This window comes from Electrophorus electricus, chromosome 16, assembly GCF_013358815.1.
Source record: "Electrophorus electricus isolate fEleEle1 chromosome 16, fEleEle1.pri, whole genome shotgun sequence".
Taxonomy (NCBI): Eukaryota; Metazoa; Chordata; class Actinopteri; order Gymnotiformes; family Gymnotidae; genus Electrophorus; species Electrophorus electricus.
This window is the reverse complement of record NC_049550.1, coordinates 4,113,662-4,129,806: the sequence shown is the minus strand read 5'-3', so window position 1 is coordinate 4,129,806 and position 16,145 is coordinate 4,113,662. Positions and strand designations below refer to the sequence as shown.

The 16,145-nt window shown below is 39.2% G+C and overlaps 3 protein-coding genes across 4 annotated transcripts; all 3 read right to left on the bottom strand.

Moving 5' to 3' along the window:
* Positions 1 to 5,819: 5,819 nt before the first annotated feature.
* On the bottom strand, positions 5,820 to 7,102 carry LOC118242682 (histone H3). 2 transcript variants are annotated; one of them, XM_035534792.1, is made up of 2 exons: positions 6,839 to 7,102; positions 5,820 to 6,748 (listed from the first exon to the last, which is right to left on the bottom strand). In XM_035534792.1, the coding sequence occupies exons 1-2, from the start codon at positions 7,049 to 7,051 to the stop codon at positions 6,641 to 6,643; spliced, it is 321 nt and encodes a 106-aa protein (XP_035390685.1). In that variant the 5' UTR covers positions 7,052 to 7,102; the 3' UTR covers positions 5,820 to 6,640. The 2 variants fall into 2 exon arrangements, with proteins under 2 accessions (XP_035390685.1, XP_035390683.1); XM_035534790.1 differs by having other exon boundaries at positions 5,820 to 7,102.
* A 543-nt stretch (positions 7,103 to 7,645) lies between these two features.
* On the bottom strand, positions 7,646 to 8,058 carry LOC118242690 (histone H2A). The gene has a single exon (XM_035534801.1). It carries the CDS (start codon positions 8,047 to 8,049, stop codon positions 7,663 to 7,665), a length of 387 nt encoding a protein of 128 aa, XP_035390694.1. The 5' UTR covers positions 8,050 to 8,058; the 3' UTR covers positions 7,646 to 7,662.
* Positions 8,059 to 9,275: 1,217 nt separating this feature from the next.
* On the bottom strand, positions 9,276 to 9,967 carry LOC118242674 (histone H1-like). Its single transcript, XM_035534782.1, has one exon. The coding sequence runs from the start codon at positions 9,965 to 9,967 to the stop codon at positions 9,344 to 9,346; it is 624 nt and encodes a 207-aa protein (XP_035390675.1). The 3' UTR covers positions 9,276 to 9,343.
* Positions 9,968 to 16,145: the final 6,178 nt, after the last annotated feature.

Sequence of the window (16,145 nt, the reverse complement as noted above, 5' to 3'; positions counted from 1 at the left end):
GTTCTGCATTATACATTTATATTCTGACAGCATTCTGATTAAAACTAGGTGCCCTTAATGATTGAATATTATGGAATGTTTCCATTTTGGCCACGAGATGGAAGCAGAGGATCATCTATTTTATCACCTCCCATGGCGACTGGTCTACTAGACGGTTTTACTTGTATTTTTAGTCACGTTTTAGGTTTAGAAATACATCAATTTAAATGGAAAATGTGGAGCTCCATCAGAAACATGGCACTTGTAGAATAATAATAATAATAATAATAAGTTTCATTTATATAGAAACTGTCACAGACTCAAGGTCGCTTTACTATGACAAAGATGCAGAAAAAATACATTAAAACAATCAACACATTAATTAACAAATAAGAATAAGAAGAGAAGTTATGAGAAATGTTGAGGTGAGAGGTATGTTTTAAGTAGTCTAAAGCATAGCCTAAAAAAGTTGTAGAAATGTACAGAAAGAAGTTTAAATGCATTATATTGAAAGGAAACAGTAGTCATGAATTTTTTGGCCAAAACAGTTATATATTTTTATATGTTTTACTATTAAGAATTCAACGACAAAATACTAGTCCTCTCACATTTTTGAACCATTACCGCTATCCATAAGGCATGTAAACAACAACAATAAAGAGAAGTAAAATAATAAATAAAACATGAACATGAAATAATAGATAAAACAAAAGCATGAAAAAATTAATTTAACAATAATACATTCTAAAATTAACAATGAATATCAGTTTACATTACATATATGGAATTAAAAATGTACCTTTGAATGGAATCAGTCTGTATCCACTGTTACTTCAGGTCCAGTGTTGTAGAGGTATGAAAGACATTTCATTCACTTCTCCTAGACCTTTCTTATGGCCACAGTTTGGACAAAAATGTTTGTTTCACCTTGAGGGATTTTCTCTTCACCTGACGATGATGCACCATGCTCTGGGTTGAATTCTTCCTCATCTCCTTCAGACACCTCCTCCTCTTCTAAATCATTGTTCTCGTGTTCACTTCTGAGCATCTGGAAAAATGCACATCTACAAGCTGTTTGGCATTGAGATGTGTACCCATGGATTCTGCAAAAAAAGAGAACTGGGGGTATTGTCATATGCAGCACCTTTAAAGTTTCTGGCTGCATTCACCATTAGCAAACAATGCTTGCAGAAAATGTTGCTTTTGTGTGAAATTGTTCTTCTATTGTTTGTAAACTTTGATAATGTGTGAGGTCATAAAGGGAAGATACTGCATATTCAAAAGAGCATTTTAATTTTGTTTGAGTTCAATCAGTAGCATACACTCACCATTATTATGTGTGTATGTTTGCGTGCACGCACATCTTGTTTAAATGTCAGGTCAAAAATGATGAAACACACTTTTCAACATTTTCAGCAATGTCAGTGTATTAGTTTGTTTTATACAATTGTGGAAAAAAAAAAAGAGTACCTAGGAGATTTGAACACTCAAATAACTTTGACGACAGTCTCAGACCTTCATTAGCCTGTTAGGCTTATGGCTTGTTTACAAACATTGTTAGGAAAGGCCACATGATGCAAATTTCAAAGCTTTATAAATACCCAGACTCCTCTAACCTTGTCCCAGAAACCAGCAGCCATGGGTTCTTCTAAGCCGCTGCCTAGCAAAATGAAAATGAAAATACTTCAGGCCTATAAAACAGGAGAAAGCTATAGGAAGACAACAATGTGTTTTCAGTTTGCCATTTCATGAGTTTGAAATGTAATTATAAAATGGTGCTTAACAGGAATAGTGGCAGTCAAGATAAGGGGTCTGGAAGGCCATAAAACATTTCAGAATCATTTCATGGGTAGAGGGAACAATGGATTCAATGAATTTCCAGCAAAATCTGGAAGCAAACATAACACTATTCTGTAAAAATGCTGAGGTTGAAAAGAGGACGGCTTCTACAAATGGATAATGATCCTAAACACACCTCAAAATCCACAATAAACTACCTCAAAAGGTGCAAGTTGAAGGTTTTACCATGGTCCTCAGAGTGCCCTGATCCAAACAGCATTGAAAATCTGTGGATAGACATCAAAAGAACAGTGCATGCAAGACAGCCCAGGAATCTCACAAAACTAGAAGACTGTTGCAATGAAGAATGGATGAAAATCCCTTAAACAAGAATCAGAAGACTCTTGGCTGGCTAGAAAAAGTGTTTACAAAATGTGATGCTTGCCAAAGCGGGTGCTACTAGGTACTAAGCATGTAGTGTGCCCGAAGTTTTGCTTTAGGCCCTTTTCCTTTTTTGTTATTTTGAAAATGTAAAAGATGTTAAAAAAAAAAAAAAAAAAAAAGTTTCAGTTTAAAATACAAAAGGAATGCGTCATCTTAAACTTTATGCCTTTTGGAGAGCATTTCATCTTCAACTTGCTTAACAGTTGACAGTAACATGCATTTTGACCAGATGTGCCCAAACCTTTGCATGCCACTGTAGATACTGTTATATGATATGATATCTGTTAAAAGGGCCTGGTGTATGGTACAGCAAACAAATGAACTATGGGGTTCCAGATGGGTAACTTCAGGAGTTCAGGAAAAAAAAAAGACCATAATGAGATTATGGAAATAAATGCATGAAAAGCATGCTTTGATCTCACATATTAAGTGCTTGTTGAACATGAATAAAATAAATACATACAGAAATAAATGCAAGTCTCCTATAACTAACCACGAGTAGGCTTACAATAAGAAGAAGAAGAAAAAGAAGAATCATCATGAAAGGCAAGTCAATTTCTATAAATATTTTTATTTGTCTTCAGAGCATTTTTTAGTTATTGTTTTAGGGCTTTTCTTTTTATGATGAAAGACAATTATTGTGTTTATTTCAACAGCAGATACAAAAGCAAACAAACCTTTATGAGAGTGGCTGTCAGCTAAGCCTAGAAATTATTTCTGAGAAGGACATACCCATTCCATAGGTTTATTATTATTGTTGGTGTTGTTTTTTTGTTGTTGTTGTTTCTCCCAAGAGAAACTGGCTAATTGTTCTGCATTATACATTTATATTCTGACAGCATTCTGATTAAAACTAGGTGCCCTTAATGATTGAATATTATGGAATGTTTCCATTTTGGCCACAAGATGGAAGCAGAGGATCATCTATTTTATTACCTCCCATGGCGATTGGTCTACTAGACGGTTTTACTTGTATTTTTAGTCACGTTTTAGGTTTAGAAATACATCAATTTAAATGGAAAATGTGGCGCTCCATCAGAAACATGGCACTTGTAGAATAATAATAATAATAATAATAAGTTTCATTTATATAGAAACTGTCACAGACTCAAGGTCGCTTTACTATGACAAAGATGCAGAAAAAATACATTAAAACAATCAACACATTAATTAACAAATAAGAATAAGAAGAGAAGTTATGAGAAATGTTGAGGTGAGAGGTATGTTTTAAGTAGTCTAAAGCATAGCCTAAAAAAGTTGTAGAAATGTACAGAAAGAAGTTTAAATGCATTATATTGAAAGGAAACAGTAGTCATGAATTTTTTGGCCAAAACAGTTATATATTTTTATATGTTTTACTATTAAGAATTCAACGACAAAATACTAGTCCTCTCACATTTTTGAACCATTACCGCTATCCATAAGGCATGTAAACAACAACAATAAAGAGAAGTAAAATAATAAATAAAACATGAACATGAAATAATAGATAAAACAAAAGCATGAAAAAATTAATTTAACAATAATACATTCTAAAATTAACAATGAATATCAGTTTACATTACATATATGGAATTAAAAATGTACCTTTGAATGGAATCAGTCTGTATCCACTGTTACTTCAGGTCCAGTGTTGTAGAGGTATGAAAGACATTTCATTCACTTCTCCTAGACCTTTCTTATGGTCACAGTTTGGACAAAAATGTTTGTTTCACCTTGAGGGATTTTCTCTTCACCTGACGATGATGCACCATGCTCTGGGTTGAATTCTTCCTCATCTCCTTCAGACACCTCCTCCTCTTCTAAATCATTGTTCTCGTGTTCACTTCTGAGCATCTGGAAAAATGCACATCTACAAGCTGTTTGGCATTGAGATGTGTACCCATGGATTCTGCAAAAAAAGAGAACTGGGGATATTGTCATATGCAGCACCTTTAAAGTTTCTGGCTGCATTCACCATTAGCAAACAATGCTTGCAGAAAATGTTGCTTTTGTGTGAAATTGTTCTTCTATTGTTTGTAAACTTTGATAATGTGTGAGGTCATAAAGGGAAGATACTGCATATTCAAAAGAGCATTTTAATTTTGTTTGAGTTCAATCAGTAGCATACACTCACCATTATTATGTGTGTATGTTTGCGTGCACGCACATCTTGTTTAAATGTCAGGTCAAAAATGATGAAACACACTTTTCAACATTTTCAGCAATGTCAGTGTATTAGTTTGTTTTATACAATTGTGGAAAAAAAAAAAGAGTACCTAGGAGATTTGAACACTCAAATAACTTTGACGACAGTCTCAGACCTTCATTAGCCTGTTAGGCTTATGGCTTGTTTACAAACATTGTTAGGAAAGGCCACATGATGCAAATTTCAAAGCTTTATAAATACCCAGACTCCTCTAACCTTGTCCCAGAAACCAGCAGCCATGGGTTCTTCTAAGCCGCTGCCTAGCAAAATGAAAATGAAAATACTTCAGGCCTATAAAACAGGAGAAAGCTATAGGAAGACAACAATGTGTTTTCAGTTTGCCATTTCATGAGTTTGAAATGTAATTATAAAATGGTGCTTAACAGGAATAGTGGCAGTCAAGATAAGGGGTCTGGAAGGCCATAAAACATTTCAGAATCATTTCATGGGTAGAGGGAACAATGGATTCAATGAATTTCCAGCAAAATCTGGAAGCAAACATAACACTATTCTGTAAAAATGCTGAGGTTGAAAAGAGGACGGCTTCTACAAATGGATAATGATCCTAAACACACCTCAAAATCCACAATAAACTACCTCAAAAGGTGCAAGTTGAAGGTTTTACCATGGTCCTCAGAGTGCCCTGATCCAAACAGCATTGAAAATCTGTGGATAGACATCAAAAGAACAGTGCATGCAAGACAGCCCAGGAATCTCACAAAACTAGAAGACTGTTGCAATGAAGAATGGATGAAAATCCCTTAAACAAGAATCAGAAGACTCTTGGCTGGCTAGAAAAAGTGTTTACAAAATGTGATGCTTGCCAAAGCGGGTGCTACTAGGTACTAAGCATGTAGTGTGCCCGAAGTTTTGCTTTAGGCCCTTTTCCTTTTTTGTTATTTTGAAAATGTAAAAGATGTTAAAAAAAAAAAAAAAGTTTCAGTTTAAAATACAAAAGGAATGCGTCATCTTAAACTTTATGCCTTTTGGAGAGCATTTCATCTTCAACTTGCTTAACAGTTGACAGTAACATGCATTTTGACCAGATGTGCCCAAACCTTTGCATGCCACTGTAGATACTGTTATATGATATGATATCTGTTAAAAGGGCCTGGTGTATGGTACAGCAAACAAATGAACTATGGGGTTCCAGATGGGTAACTTCAGGAGTTCAGGAAAAAAAAAAGACCATAATGAGATTATGGAAATAAATGCATGAAAAGCATGCTTTGATCTCACATATTAAGTGCTTGTTGAACATGAATAAAATAAATACATACAGAAATAAATGCAAGTCTCCTATAACTAACCACGAGTAGGCTTACAATAAGAAGAAGAAGAAAAAGAAGAATCATCATGAAAGGCAAGTCAATTTCTATAAATATTTTTATTTGTCTTCAGAGCATTTTTTAGTTATTGTTTTAGGGCTTTTCTTTTTATGATGAAAGACAATTATTGTGTTTATTTCAACAGCAGATACAAAAGCAAACAAACCTTTATGAGAGTGGCTGTCAGCTAAGCCTAGAAATTATTTCTGAGAAGGACATACCCATTCCATAGGTTTATTATTATTGTTGGTGTTGTTTTTTTGTTGTTGTTGTTTCTCCCAAGAGAAACTGGCTAATTGTTCTGCATTATACATTTATATTCTGACAGCATTCTGATCAAAAATGAGCCACCACTAAATAGTTCTCCGCAACTTGAAAGCTAACGACTTTCACAGAAAACAAAACAAATCATTTAAAAAATGAAACATTGTTTTTGTTCATTTTTTCCATGAAAGTTGTGTTACCACCAAGACACAAAGGTTAATAGAGAACAGGTCTGAAAACCACGTCCGTGTCTAGAATTTAGTTAATAGCACCAGTACATATTTATTTCAGTCGAAGAAAAGACACTGACATCTCTGAAAGACTTGTATCAGTTTCGTTTCTCAGTGATACATTTTGATGACGTGAACGTCATACTCCCGCTAGAGCACCGCTAACCCAGACGACCTTACTACAAAGTTTCTTGTCGACTCACAATACAACGCTCCTTACCGTTGCCATAGTTTCTCAGCTATGGAATTAACCCTCATAGCAAACTAGGTTGCCCGTAATCTAGAAGCACATGTCAGATGCACGTTATAATAACGACGTATCGGTGAGAAGCGTTGCCAAGGCGACTTGCTCATTTTGCAGCGAAACAATTTAGGTGGCTCTTAAAAGAGCCTTTGGGTATTTTGGGATATTACGCCGAGCGAGCAGTTTAAGCACGCTCTCCGCGAATGCGGCGGGCCAACTGGATGTCCTTGGGCATGATGGTGACTCTCTTGGCGTGGATAGCGCACAAGTTAGTATCCTCGAACAGGCCGACCAGGTATGCCTCGCTAGCCTCCTGCAAGGCCATGACGGCAGAGCTCTGGAAACGGAGATCGGTCTTGAAATCCTGAGCAATTTCTCTCACCAGGCGCTGGAAGGGCAGCTTGCGGATCAGCAACTCGGTCGACTTCTGATAACGACGAATCTCCCTCAGAGCTACGGTACCAGGCCTGTAACGATGAGGCTTCTTCACGCCGCCGGTGGCTGGGGCGCTCTTACGAGCGGCCTTGGTGGCAAGCTGCTTCCTCGGGGCTTTACCACCGGTGGACTTACGGGCGGTCTGCTTTGTTCTTGCCATAGCGACGCAATTCTACTCTTAACTGACGAAGAAAGAGAATAAGACACAACCACGACGACATCCTTTTTAAGCCATAACGCCGACCTGCGCTCATTGGGCGTCTTCAGTAAGCATGCCGTCCATTGGACAAATAAATATACGTCACATCAAGTCAATTGGCCCGTGTTCCACTACGCGCACATTTCAAAAAAGCAAGCCAGTAAGCCTACTTTTGAGCCGTGCTCTTTATGTGCCTGCAGTGTACATTGTTGAACGTACTCCCGGTTACTTTTTTTTTTTTACATGTTTGTAGCACCAACAGCATCTTATTTATATATATATATAAATAAAATATATACACACACACACAGCACTTCTACAAGTACGTATATAAATGTACGAGTACTAGCTTGCTTTCATCAGATGCTATTGGGCGCGTAAAAACGGGGAAGGTGTACGTGTGCTCAGACGTGGCGTGGTAATGGACAGCGGTGCCCGTTAGTCATTTAGTGCCCTCGAGAAAAATGCAAGGTAGAACAGACAGTAACATTAAAAAGTTGCACTTCCTCAGTCAGTGTGGGTGGCTCTTAAAAGAGCCTTTGGGATCTGCAGACAACGGAGCAGAGGTGAATTTACTTGGTCTTGACCGCCTTCTCGGTTTTCTTGGGCAGCAGAACAGCCTGAATGTTGGGCAGCACGCCACCTTGAGCAATAGTCACCCCTCCTAACAGCTTGTTCAACTCCTCGTCGTTACGCACGGCGAGCTGCAGATGACGAGGAATGATACGGGTCTTCTTGTTGTCACGGGCGGCGTTGCCTGCCAACTCGAGAATTTCAGCAGTCAGATACTCCAGCACAGCAGCCAAATAGACCGGAGCACCGGCACCAACGCGCTCGGCATAATTACCTTTGCGCAAAAGCCTGTGCACACGGCCCACAGGAAACTGCAGGCCAGCGCGAGAGGAGCGAGTCTTGGCCTTAGCCCTAGCCTTACCGCCGGTCTTCCCTCTTCCACTCATTATGGGTACAACAGCGTCTTGGGAGCAAAGCTGAAATAATCGCCTATCACCTACGAGCGCTTCAGATATAGCAAAATCAACAGCTCTCCTATTGGCTAAGGAGGACAGGACGAATAACCAATCGCGAAGCACTCGTCCACTTCCAAAGCCGGCCTCCCTTTCCTTAGCCTGCAACTCTCCCTCCCACACGGAATCACTTCCAGTTTTTGTCATTCTTCTTCATATGGATTTCAGTTTGGAGCAAATAGTCTAAATACTTCCAAGTTATTTGTATTTTTATTATTATTATTATTATTATTATTATTATTATTAAGTCTTTTCATGATACGTACATGTATGATAAAGACAGGAGAGAATGTTCGAGGTACGGCATGGCTTATATCTTTTGGAAGATTGCCTGTACGATGTATTGTCAAATAGAGTTGTTTTGTTACAACTAAGGAATGTCCGATCTATAATTGCATGGCCGATGAAACGATAGAACATTTATTACTGCCGTGCACAAGGACTATTGAAATTTGGGAGAAAATGGAAGGTATTGGGTTTAAATGCGGTCGTAACAGCAAAAGTATTATGTATGGAGTGTTTAATGAGAATTTGACTGAGAATGTAAAGGACTTTTGTTGGATGATTGTTTGTGTGATAAATTCGAAGATTTGGAAAACACGACGTAAGATGATTATTGAACAATGTATAATACCTGCAGAAATAGTGTTTAAACAGATTGTGTGTGAGTTACAAAGGTTGAAGACGATTGATATGAGAGGAAAAAAGAAATTTCCCTGGACTCTTTTGGATATATAAATGGATAATGTATACCTAATTTACAGATATAAATTGTATTGTTAATTAGTAATCTATAGCGTGAAGGTAGTCTGGGTCCTCCGGTGGATATTGTTTGTGAGGTTTCTGTGGTGGAGTGTTTGCGTTGAATTGAATTTTCTTAATAATGGAAAGGGAGAAATAAACGGCACAGAAATCTGCTTAGGCTGTACAATATTTCTATGCAAAATGGAATTGGTCCTCGTTTTCCTTTCCATTTTTAAATTGACCTTATTAAAAAAAATTCCATTCAATACAAACACCATCTAATGCTTCACTTTTCTTTTCCGTGTCCACTCAGTACGTCTATGGAAGAAATCGCACGTTAAAATAAACTCCGATTACACACTTGGCCGTATTAATTCGCTCGTAACCATTTCGAGAGTGTAAGGAAAACCGCTCTTTGGAAGAGAAAAGTGGGTGGCTCTTAAAAGAGCCTTTTGGGGATACCAAGACATGAAAACATGCACGTTTACTTCTTCTTGGGGGCAGCTTTTTTCGCCTTTGCAGCCTTTGGTTTGGCAGTCTTGGGCTTGGCGGTCTTTGCCTTCTTGGGGCTCTTGGCTGCCTTCTTCGGGGTGGCCGGCTTCTTTGCTTTCTTGGGGCTCTTGGTGGCTTTCGCGGCGGCAGCAGGCTTCTTCGCCTTCTTGGGTGACTTCTTTGCAGCGGCGGAGGCGGGCTTCTTTGCCGCTACCTTCTTGGGCTTTTTAGCCGCGGCAGGTTTCTTGGCGGGCGCTTTTTTCGCCTTAGGCGCGGCTTTCTTAGCGGGGTTTTTCTTGGCTTCGTCTTGCTTCTTGTTGAGCTTAAAAGAGCCAGAGGCACCGGTTCCTTTGGTCTGCACCAGAGTTTCCTTTGTCACCAAGCTTTTGATAGCAAGCTTGACGCGAGAGTTGTTCTTTTCCACGTCGTAACCACCCGCAGCCAAAGCTTTCTTCAGAGCGGCGAGAGAGACCCCGTTCCGTTCTTTGGAAGCAGAAACAGCTTTGACGATAAGCTCACCGACGCTGGGTCCCGCTTTCTTGGGTCTAGCGGCAGCTTTCTTCTTAGGCGCCTTGGCCGGCGCAGCGGCGGCTGGGGCTGGAGCTACTTCTGCCATCGTCGTGTTAACTACGAGAAATAGTACGCGCGCAAACAGTACTCTACGTCGCACACACTGCTCTGTTGAGTTGAACCTCCCTCCTAGCGAGGGGCCGGCCTTAAAAGCCGCATGAGGACGGTGTAGACTCAACCCGCCCAGCACTCAGCGTCTGTGCTTCCGTGAGCTGCTCGCACTTGTGTTTTCTCATGACAAATCCGGGCCTAAATATACATGCTAAAACAATTTGTAAGTCGTCAAACAACGCGTTTCGCAAGAATGGGCTCTGTGGTTCACTTGCGTGCCAGAAAAGCCCGTGCAGCCCGATCTTGTTTTGCACAGCTGCCACAAAACGGTACTGCGCGACTGCCGCTCCAAATAAGATATGGTGTATTTCTAGGCATGTGGGGCGTGAAAATGTGAGAAATGAAGGCATACATCTAGCAAGTCCCAATATGCGCGTTGAAGGAGAGCCTGAGCAAAAGCATGGAGGTGCTAAGAGTGCGGCAGTGGTGTGTGTACTAGTTGAAAAAGGCCTTATGTACGTGCGAGTAAAACACAGGTGCAGGAGAGAGTGGCTGAGAGTGTACTTCCCGCAGCCAAGTGTCTTAGTCAAAGTAAAGCCACCAAAACCTGGCGCTCCTTGTCAGGTAGCTGGCCTCTAATTGGGCTGGAATCACGTGCTCCCCATTAGGGGAGGCAACCACGTGAGAACTCACGTCATTGCTGGGAGCCCAAGTTCTAACACTAAAGTAAATTACCCTGACCTCATCAGAACCCTCATTTGAATAACCCCAAGTTCCATCTAATCCAAAAGTGAATTAACCTTCCTCATCAGAACCCTCATTTGAATAACCACAAATTCACTCTAACCCTAAAGTGAATTACCCTGACCTCATCAGAACCCTCATTTGAATAACCCCAAACTCACCTTAAGAGATGTTTAGCATTTGCCCACTCTTTGTACTGCATACAGATCACAGCTATTCTTTACAGGCAATTCCTACAAGTTTCATAGCAGTTGATTCATTCCATTCTGAATGGTCTAGGGCTACGTGACCCCTTTGCCCCACATTGCATTCGCAAGATGCATCTATAATGTCCCATGCAAGAGACGGAGAAGTCTTGGAAAACCTAGCATGTGAATGCGCACATATATATGCATGTGTGAGACAGATAGAGAGAGAGAAGTTGGAGTTGTGCAAGATATGTGTATTCTGGGAGTGCGATTACTGAGCCACAGGACTGTGACTCATAGAATCACATCATATTTAAAAAAATAAATAAATAAACTAATTACAATAATTTTGTAGATCTGACCCACTAAACAAACCTTATGCATGTTCTTTTGAACATTTTCTGGATCATGTCATCAATAAGGTGTTGACCTAAAATGAAAAATCACAAGGCAAGTTTATCTATTGGCATTCAAAGTGCACAAAGCAATACAGAAGGTATTGACAGGGCATCACAAAAACTAACTTTGTCTCTTCTTGTCATTAGGGTTCTGAAGAAGTTAAGGATTGCATCCCATCATATATTGCACTAAAGAAGTAAGTTATTCCTTCTCAGCAGATGACTAGGCTTCTTCTACTACAAACAAGGCAAAATAAGTGAAAATAATATTAAAAGCTACTAATGAAATGTAACAACAAGAAATAATGCCATAATGTGAGCAATGAAGATTACAACAATAGTTGCCAAGGTGACTTGACATGCTTGTAGGCTACATCAGAACCAAACATACATACATAAATACATACATATATACACACACACACACACACACACACAAATATATATAACACAAGTGTCTTTGTGTAGTCATATAAAGTGATCAAATACATTAAAAAAAAAAAATGCAACTAAATGATGCCCAGTAAAACACTGCAATACTGATTGGGATGCTCTGCTAGTTGGAGCTTTGCTCCCATCTTGTGGCCAAACTATAAAACCAGCCACAAAATGAGTTGACTTATTTCTGTGTTCAAGAGACCTGAAGGGACAGTTGCATTTGGAATCAAGAACTGTTAACCATTTATTATTAGATTTGTGGTACAGCTTAAAGCTTGTGCACCGTGTCATAATGATAGTCCTGTTTTCAACAGTGGTTGCCAAAGTGATTTGAAGGCTTGTTCAAAAGTGATAGCTTAGAACCATGTGTCAGTAATATTAGACTATTTATTCAGGGGTTTGAAAAATTGTACATTCTTATTGTACTTGTTCTTCCAGTGCTATTGTTATTCGTCGTATTTATTGTTACGACCCTGTCTAGGCGATGAGGTCGCAACAGCATTTTGAAAAGACTGGTAGCAGGATGGTAGGTGGAATAATTAGTCACAAGACTAAACTGGTAGATGAGGTGAAATGTGTATTTAAATGGTGAACAAAGACACACACATCTACCTACAAACACTGAATTACTTCAGGAGTTGCCAAAATAAACAAAACCCACACTACCAGAAGAAACACCACAACTAAATACACTTTACAGGACAAAAATAAAATACAATCCTACACTAACTCCCTGACAATAAACAGACAATAACCCCAAACCAACAGGCACCACTCCCTACAATCAGTAACTATACATAAACATACACAAAAACCGTTCAACTATCACAGCGATCACAATCATAAACAAAACATAGGGAATACTAACATACAGACAAGGAAAGCACAGCAAAGATTTCAAACTCTCAATTCATATAGCAAAACACTAACACAAAAAGGAGCTTGGGCAAGCCACTGGCTTCTTGCAGCAGGGTCCTTATATAAGCCACAGCAATCCCAGCAATCACTCAATGAGGGGCGGGGCTAGCAACGAGGTGCACAGACAGCCCCAAATGCAGAACTGGATCAGGAGCACACTGTAGCACTCCAGGAGTGTAACACCCAACTTACGTGTGAGAACTGGGGGAAACACGACTCCAGCATACCTTAAATTCTCAACAATGCGTCAGCATCACATTCGCTACACCTTTTTCATGAACCATCTTGAGAGGATTGAGAGGACAATCATTGACCATCGTACGAGTCGCTGGTTACACATCTTGTTCAAAAACACCAAAGGATTATGGTCAGTATAATCAGTGATTAGATCTGAACTACCATCAAGATACACTTCAAAGTGTTGCAGAGCAAAAAGGAGTGCAAGGGCTTCTTTCTCAATGGTACTATAAGCTAACTGATGTTTGGAGTCCATACAAGAGAAGTGTTTTTGCATGAAAGTGAAGTCAAAGGTAAGACAACATCTGAAAAGTTTTTACAAAAGCAACGATAGTAGCCAGCCATCCCCAAAAACCGACGTAGGTCCCGTTTTGTCCGAGGAACTGGAAAAGCTTTGATGGCTTCTACCTTAGCATCCAAGGGACGCACCTGTCCACGTCCCACTGTTTTCCAAGGTAGCGAACCACGCTTGTCCTCAAATTCACACTTTTCCAAATTTAACACTAATGAAGCATCTCGCAATTTAGAGATTACGGTCTCCAGTGTCTTCAAATGCTGTTCCCATGTATCTGAATATACAACAAGGTCATCGAGATAAGCTTCACAATTCAATACACCTTTCATAAACGCAATCCAAAAGGCATAAATGTATTGCAGAAAGGTGTCCAGGGTAGCAAAAGCAGAGATCTCTGATGCATGATCAGTAAGAGGGACCTGCCAATAACCTTTAAGTAAATCTAATTTGCTGACAAACTTTGCAGAACCTACTGCAAAGCACTCCAGGAGTGTAACATTATTTCTCTCATCCCTTTGCAAGCTTTTCTTTCAGGAAATGCAAATGCTGAGCTACATCAAAACACACACACACACACACACACACACACACACACACACACACACACACACACACACACACACACACACACAGTCCATCGCATAATCAAGCAGAAGTCCGATTTGGCTAAGAATATATTGTGAGGGTAGAGAAGGAAATTATTAATAAAAAGATTTGAGCTGTCTTCTGAAAGAACAAAATAGAATTGCAGTTATACAGTGGCATGCAAAAGAAAAGCTTGGGCACCCCTGGTCAAAATATATGTTACTGTGAACAGTTAATGCAGATGATGTAACAACTCAAAAAGAGTTAGATGGGATGTGCGAACATTTTGACTTGTACAAACGTGTATCCGAGGCATCTTTGAATCATTCCAAGACTGAGGCGGTTTGGATTGGGGAACAAGGAGGAAGGAGTGCTCTATGTATCAGTATGCATGAGGAAATTAAAATCATTGGAATTTATATCGGTAACGGAAATTTAGTTGAGAGCAACTGGCAGAGGAAGCTACAGGAAATCACAGAGGAATCAAAGAGAATTATACACTGGGGTGTGAGCTACAAATCGAAGATCAAACTAATTAAGACATTCGTTTTATCAAAACTATTGTTTCTGTCCATCGTTTTTCCTCCAGCGGAACAAAATAGTGACCGAACTGAATAAAATATATATTAGAACAATGTGGGGTAATAACAGAGAAGCTACAAAAAGGGAATGTGTATATAAGAATAAAGAAAATGGAGGCTTTAATTAAAAATAAGTTTTTGTAGACATGTCAATACAAGCACTGGTAGGAAAGCTAAATGAATTGGTGAAATCTCAGACTGGGAAAAGAAGAAAGGAAAGAAAAGGAAGAATGTACCATACTATAAACTTTTGTGCTCAGATTTTGTTGATAAATGTAAAAGTTGGAAGATCGATTGGAGAACGCAATCGAATAAAACTATTTATAAAAGTATAGCAGATCATAAGTACAGAGGGCAGATACAGTCTGGGGATTGCGATGAAAGGGAGAATAAAAATCTGTTGAATTTGCTATCAGGAGAACATGTTTCAGAGAAAATAAAGGCTAGGATGTGGCTTGCTGAAGTGGCTAGGCTACCAACGATGTCTGTGGTTAAACGGAGTTGCTTTGTGAAGACGGCCGAATGTCCAATGCTTAATTGTAAAGGGAAAGAAACAATAGGGAAGAAACAAAGGAAGAAACAATAGGGAAGAAACAATTTAATCACAAAAACATAATATATCGTGCTTATAATGTGAACATACATTGTAAAAAGATCATTTTGTTTTAGATAGGTATACCTGCACAATTGTGAAGCAAATTGGGTCTACAAGAGCTAAAATGACTATGGAAAATATTTTTTTGTCTAGTGAACAAGTAGTGAAACAATGTATAGTAATTTTTTTAAAAAAGAGAGACAAAAGGATGACGAGGTGAAATGTGGGAAATTTTAAAAAAAAGTTTGTACTATGGATATGTGTGAAGTGTAAACATTTTGGAGAATTTCATGTAAGATGCTTATCTGTGACTTGGCCCATATGTAATCTTACTTTACTTTTCGTATGAAAATTATGAGAACTGACAGATAAAATTATTATAAAGTATAGATTCTCTCTTATGAAATATTGCTTTATAATGCCATTCGTATATAATGTTTTCATTGCTTGTTTTTGTGATATGAAAACGTAATAAAATCATTTAAAAACACAAGTGTCTGTCAAATCAGCCCAGTTTTAGTCAAAGGAAGCCCCCAAACCTGGCACTCTCACTTGAGCTGGCGCTCCTCGACAGGTGGCCGTCCTCTTATTTGTCTGGCATCAGGTGCACCTCATCAGGGGAGGCAACCACGTGAGCACTGTCAGGTGTCTGAGCTCACATCACTGCTGGGGGTAATGATGTTCCAACACTAACGTGAATTGCCCTCATCAGAACCCTCATTTGAATAACCCCAAGTTCACGCTAACCCTAATGTGCCTTACCCTGATGTCATCAGAACCCTCATCTGAATAACCCCCAAGTTCACTCTAAACCTAAAGTGATTTACCCTGAACCCATCAGACCCCTCATTTGAATAACCCCAAATTCACGCTAACCCTAATGGGCATTACCCTGATGTCATCAGAACCCTCATCTGAATAACCCCAAAGTACACTCTAAACCTAATGGGCATTACCCTGATGTCATCAGAACCCTCATCTGAATAACCCCAAAGTACACTCTAAACCTAATGGGCATTACCCTGATGTCATCAGAACCCTTATTTGAGTAAACCCAACTTCACTCCTACCCTAGAGTGAATAACCATAACTTCATCAGAACCCTACATTGGATTACCCCAAGTTGTTTTTCATCATAATGGGAAATAACTTGACCTCTTCATAACCCTGAATTCTGCATTAGCCTAATCTCTT

Coding starts and splice junctions, on each gene's coding strand:
- LOC118242682 (XM_035534790.1), bottom strand. CDS start 7,051: ATGGCAAGAACAAAGCAGACCGCCCGTAAGTCCACCGGTGGTAAAGCC.
- LOC118242690 (XM_035534801.1), bottom strand. CDS start 8,049: ATGAGTGGAAGAGGGAAGACCGGCGGTAAGGCTAGGGCTAAGGCCAAG.
- LOC118242674 (XM_035534782.1), bottom strand. CDS start 9,967: ATGGCAGAAGTAGCTCCAGCCCCAGCCGCCGCTGCGCCGGCCAAGGCG.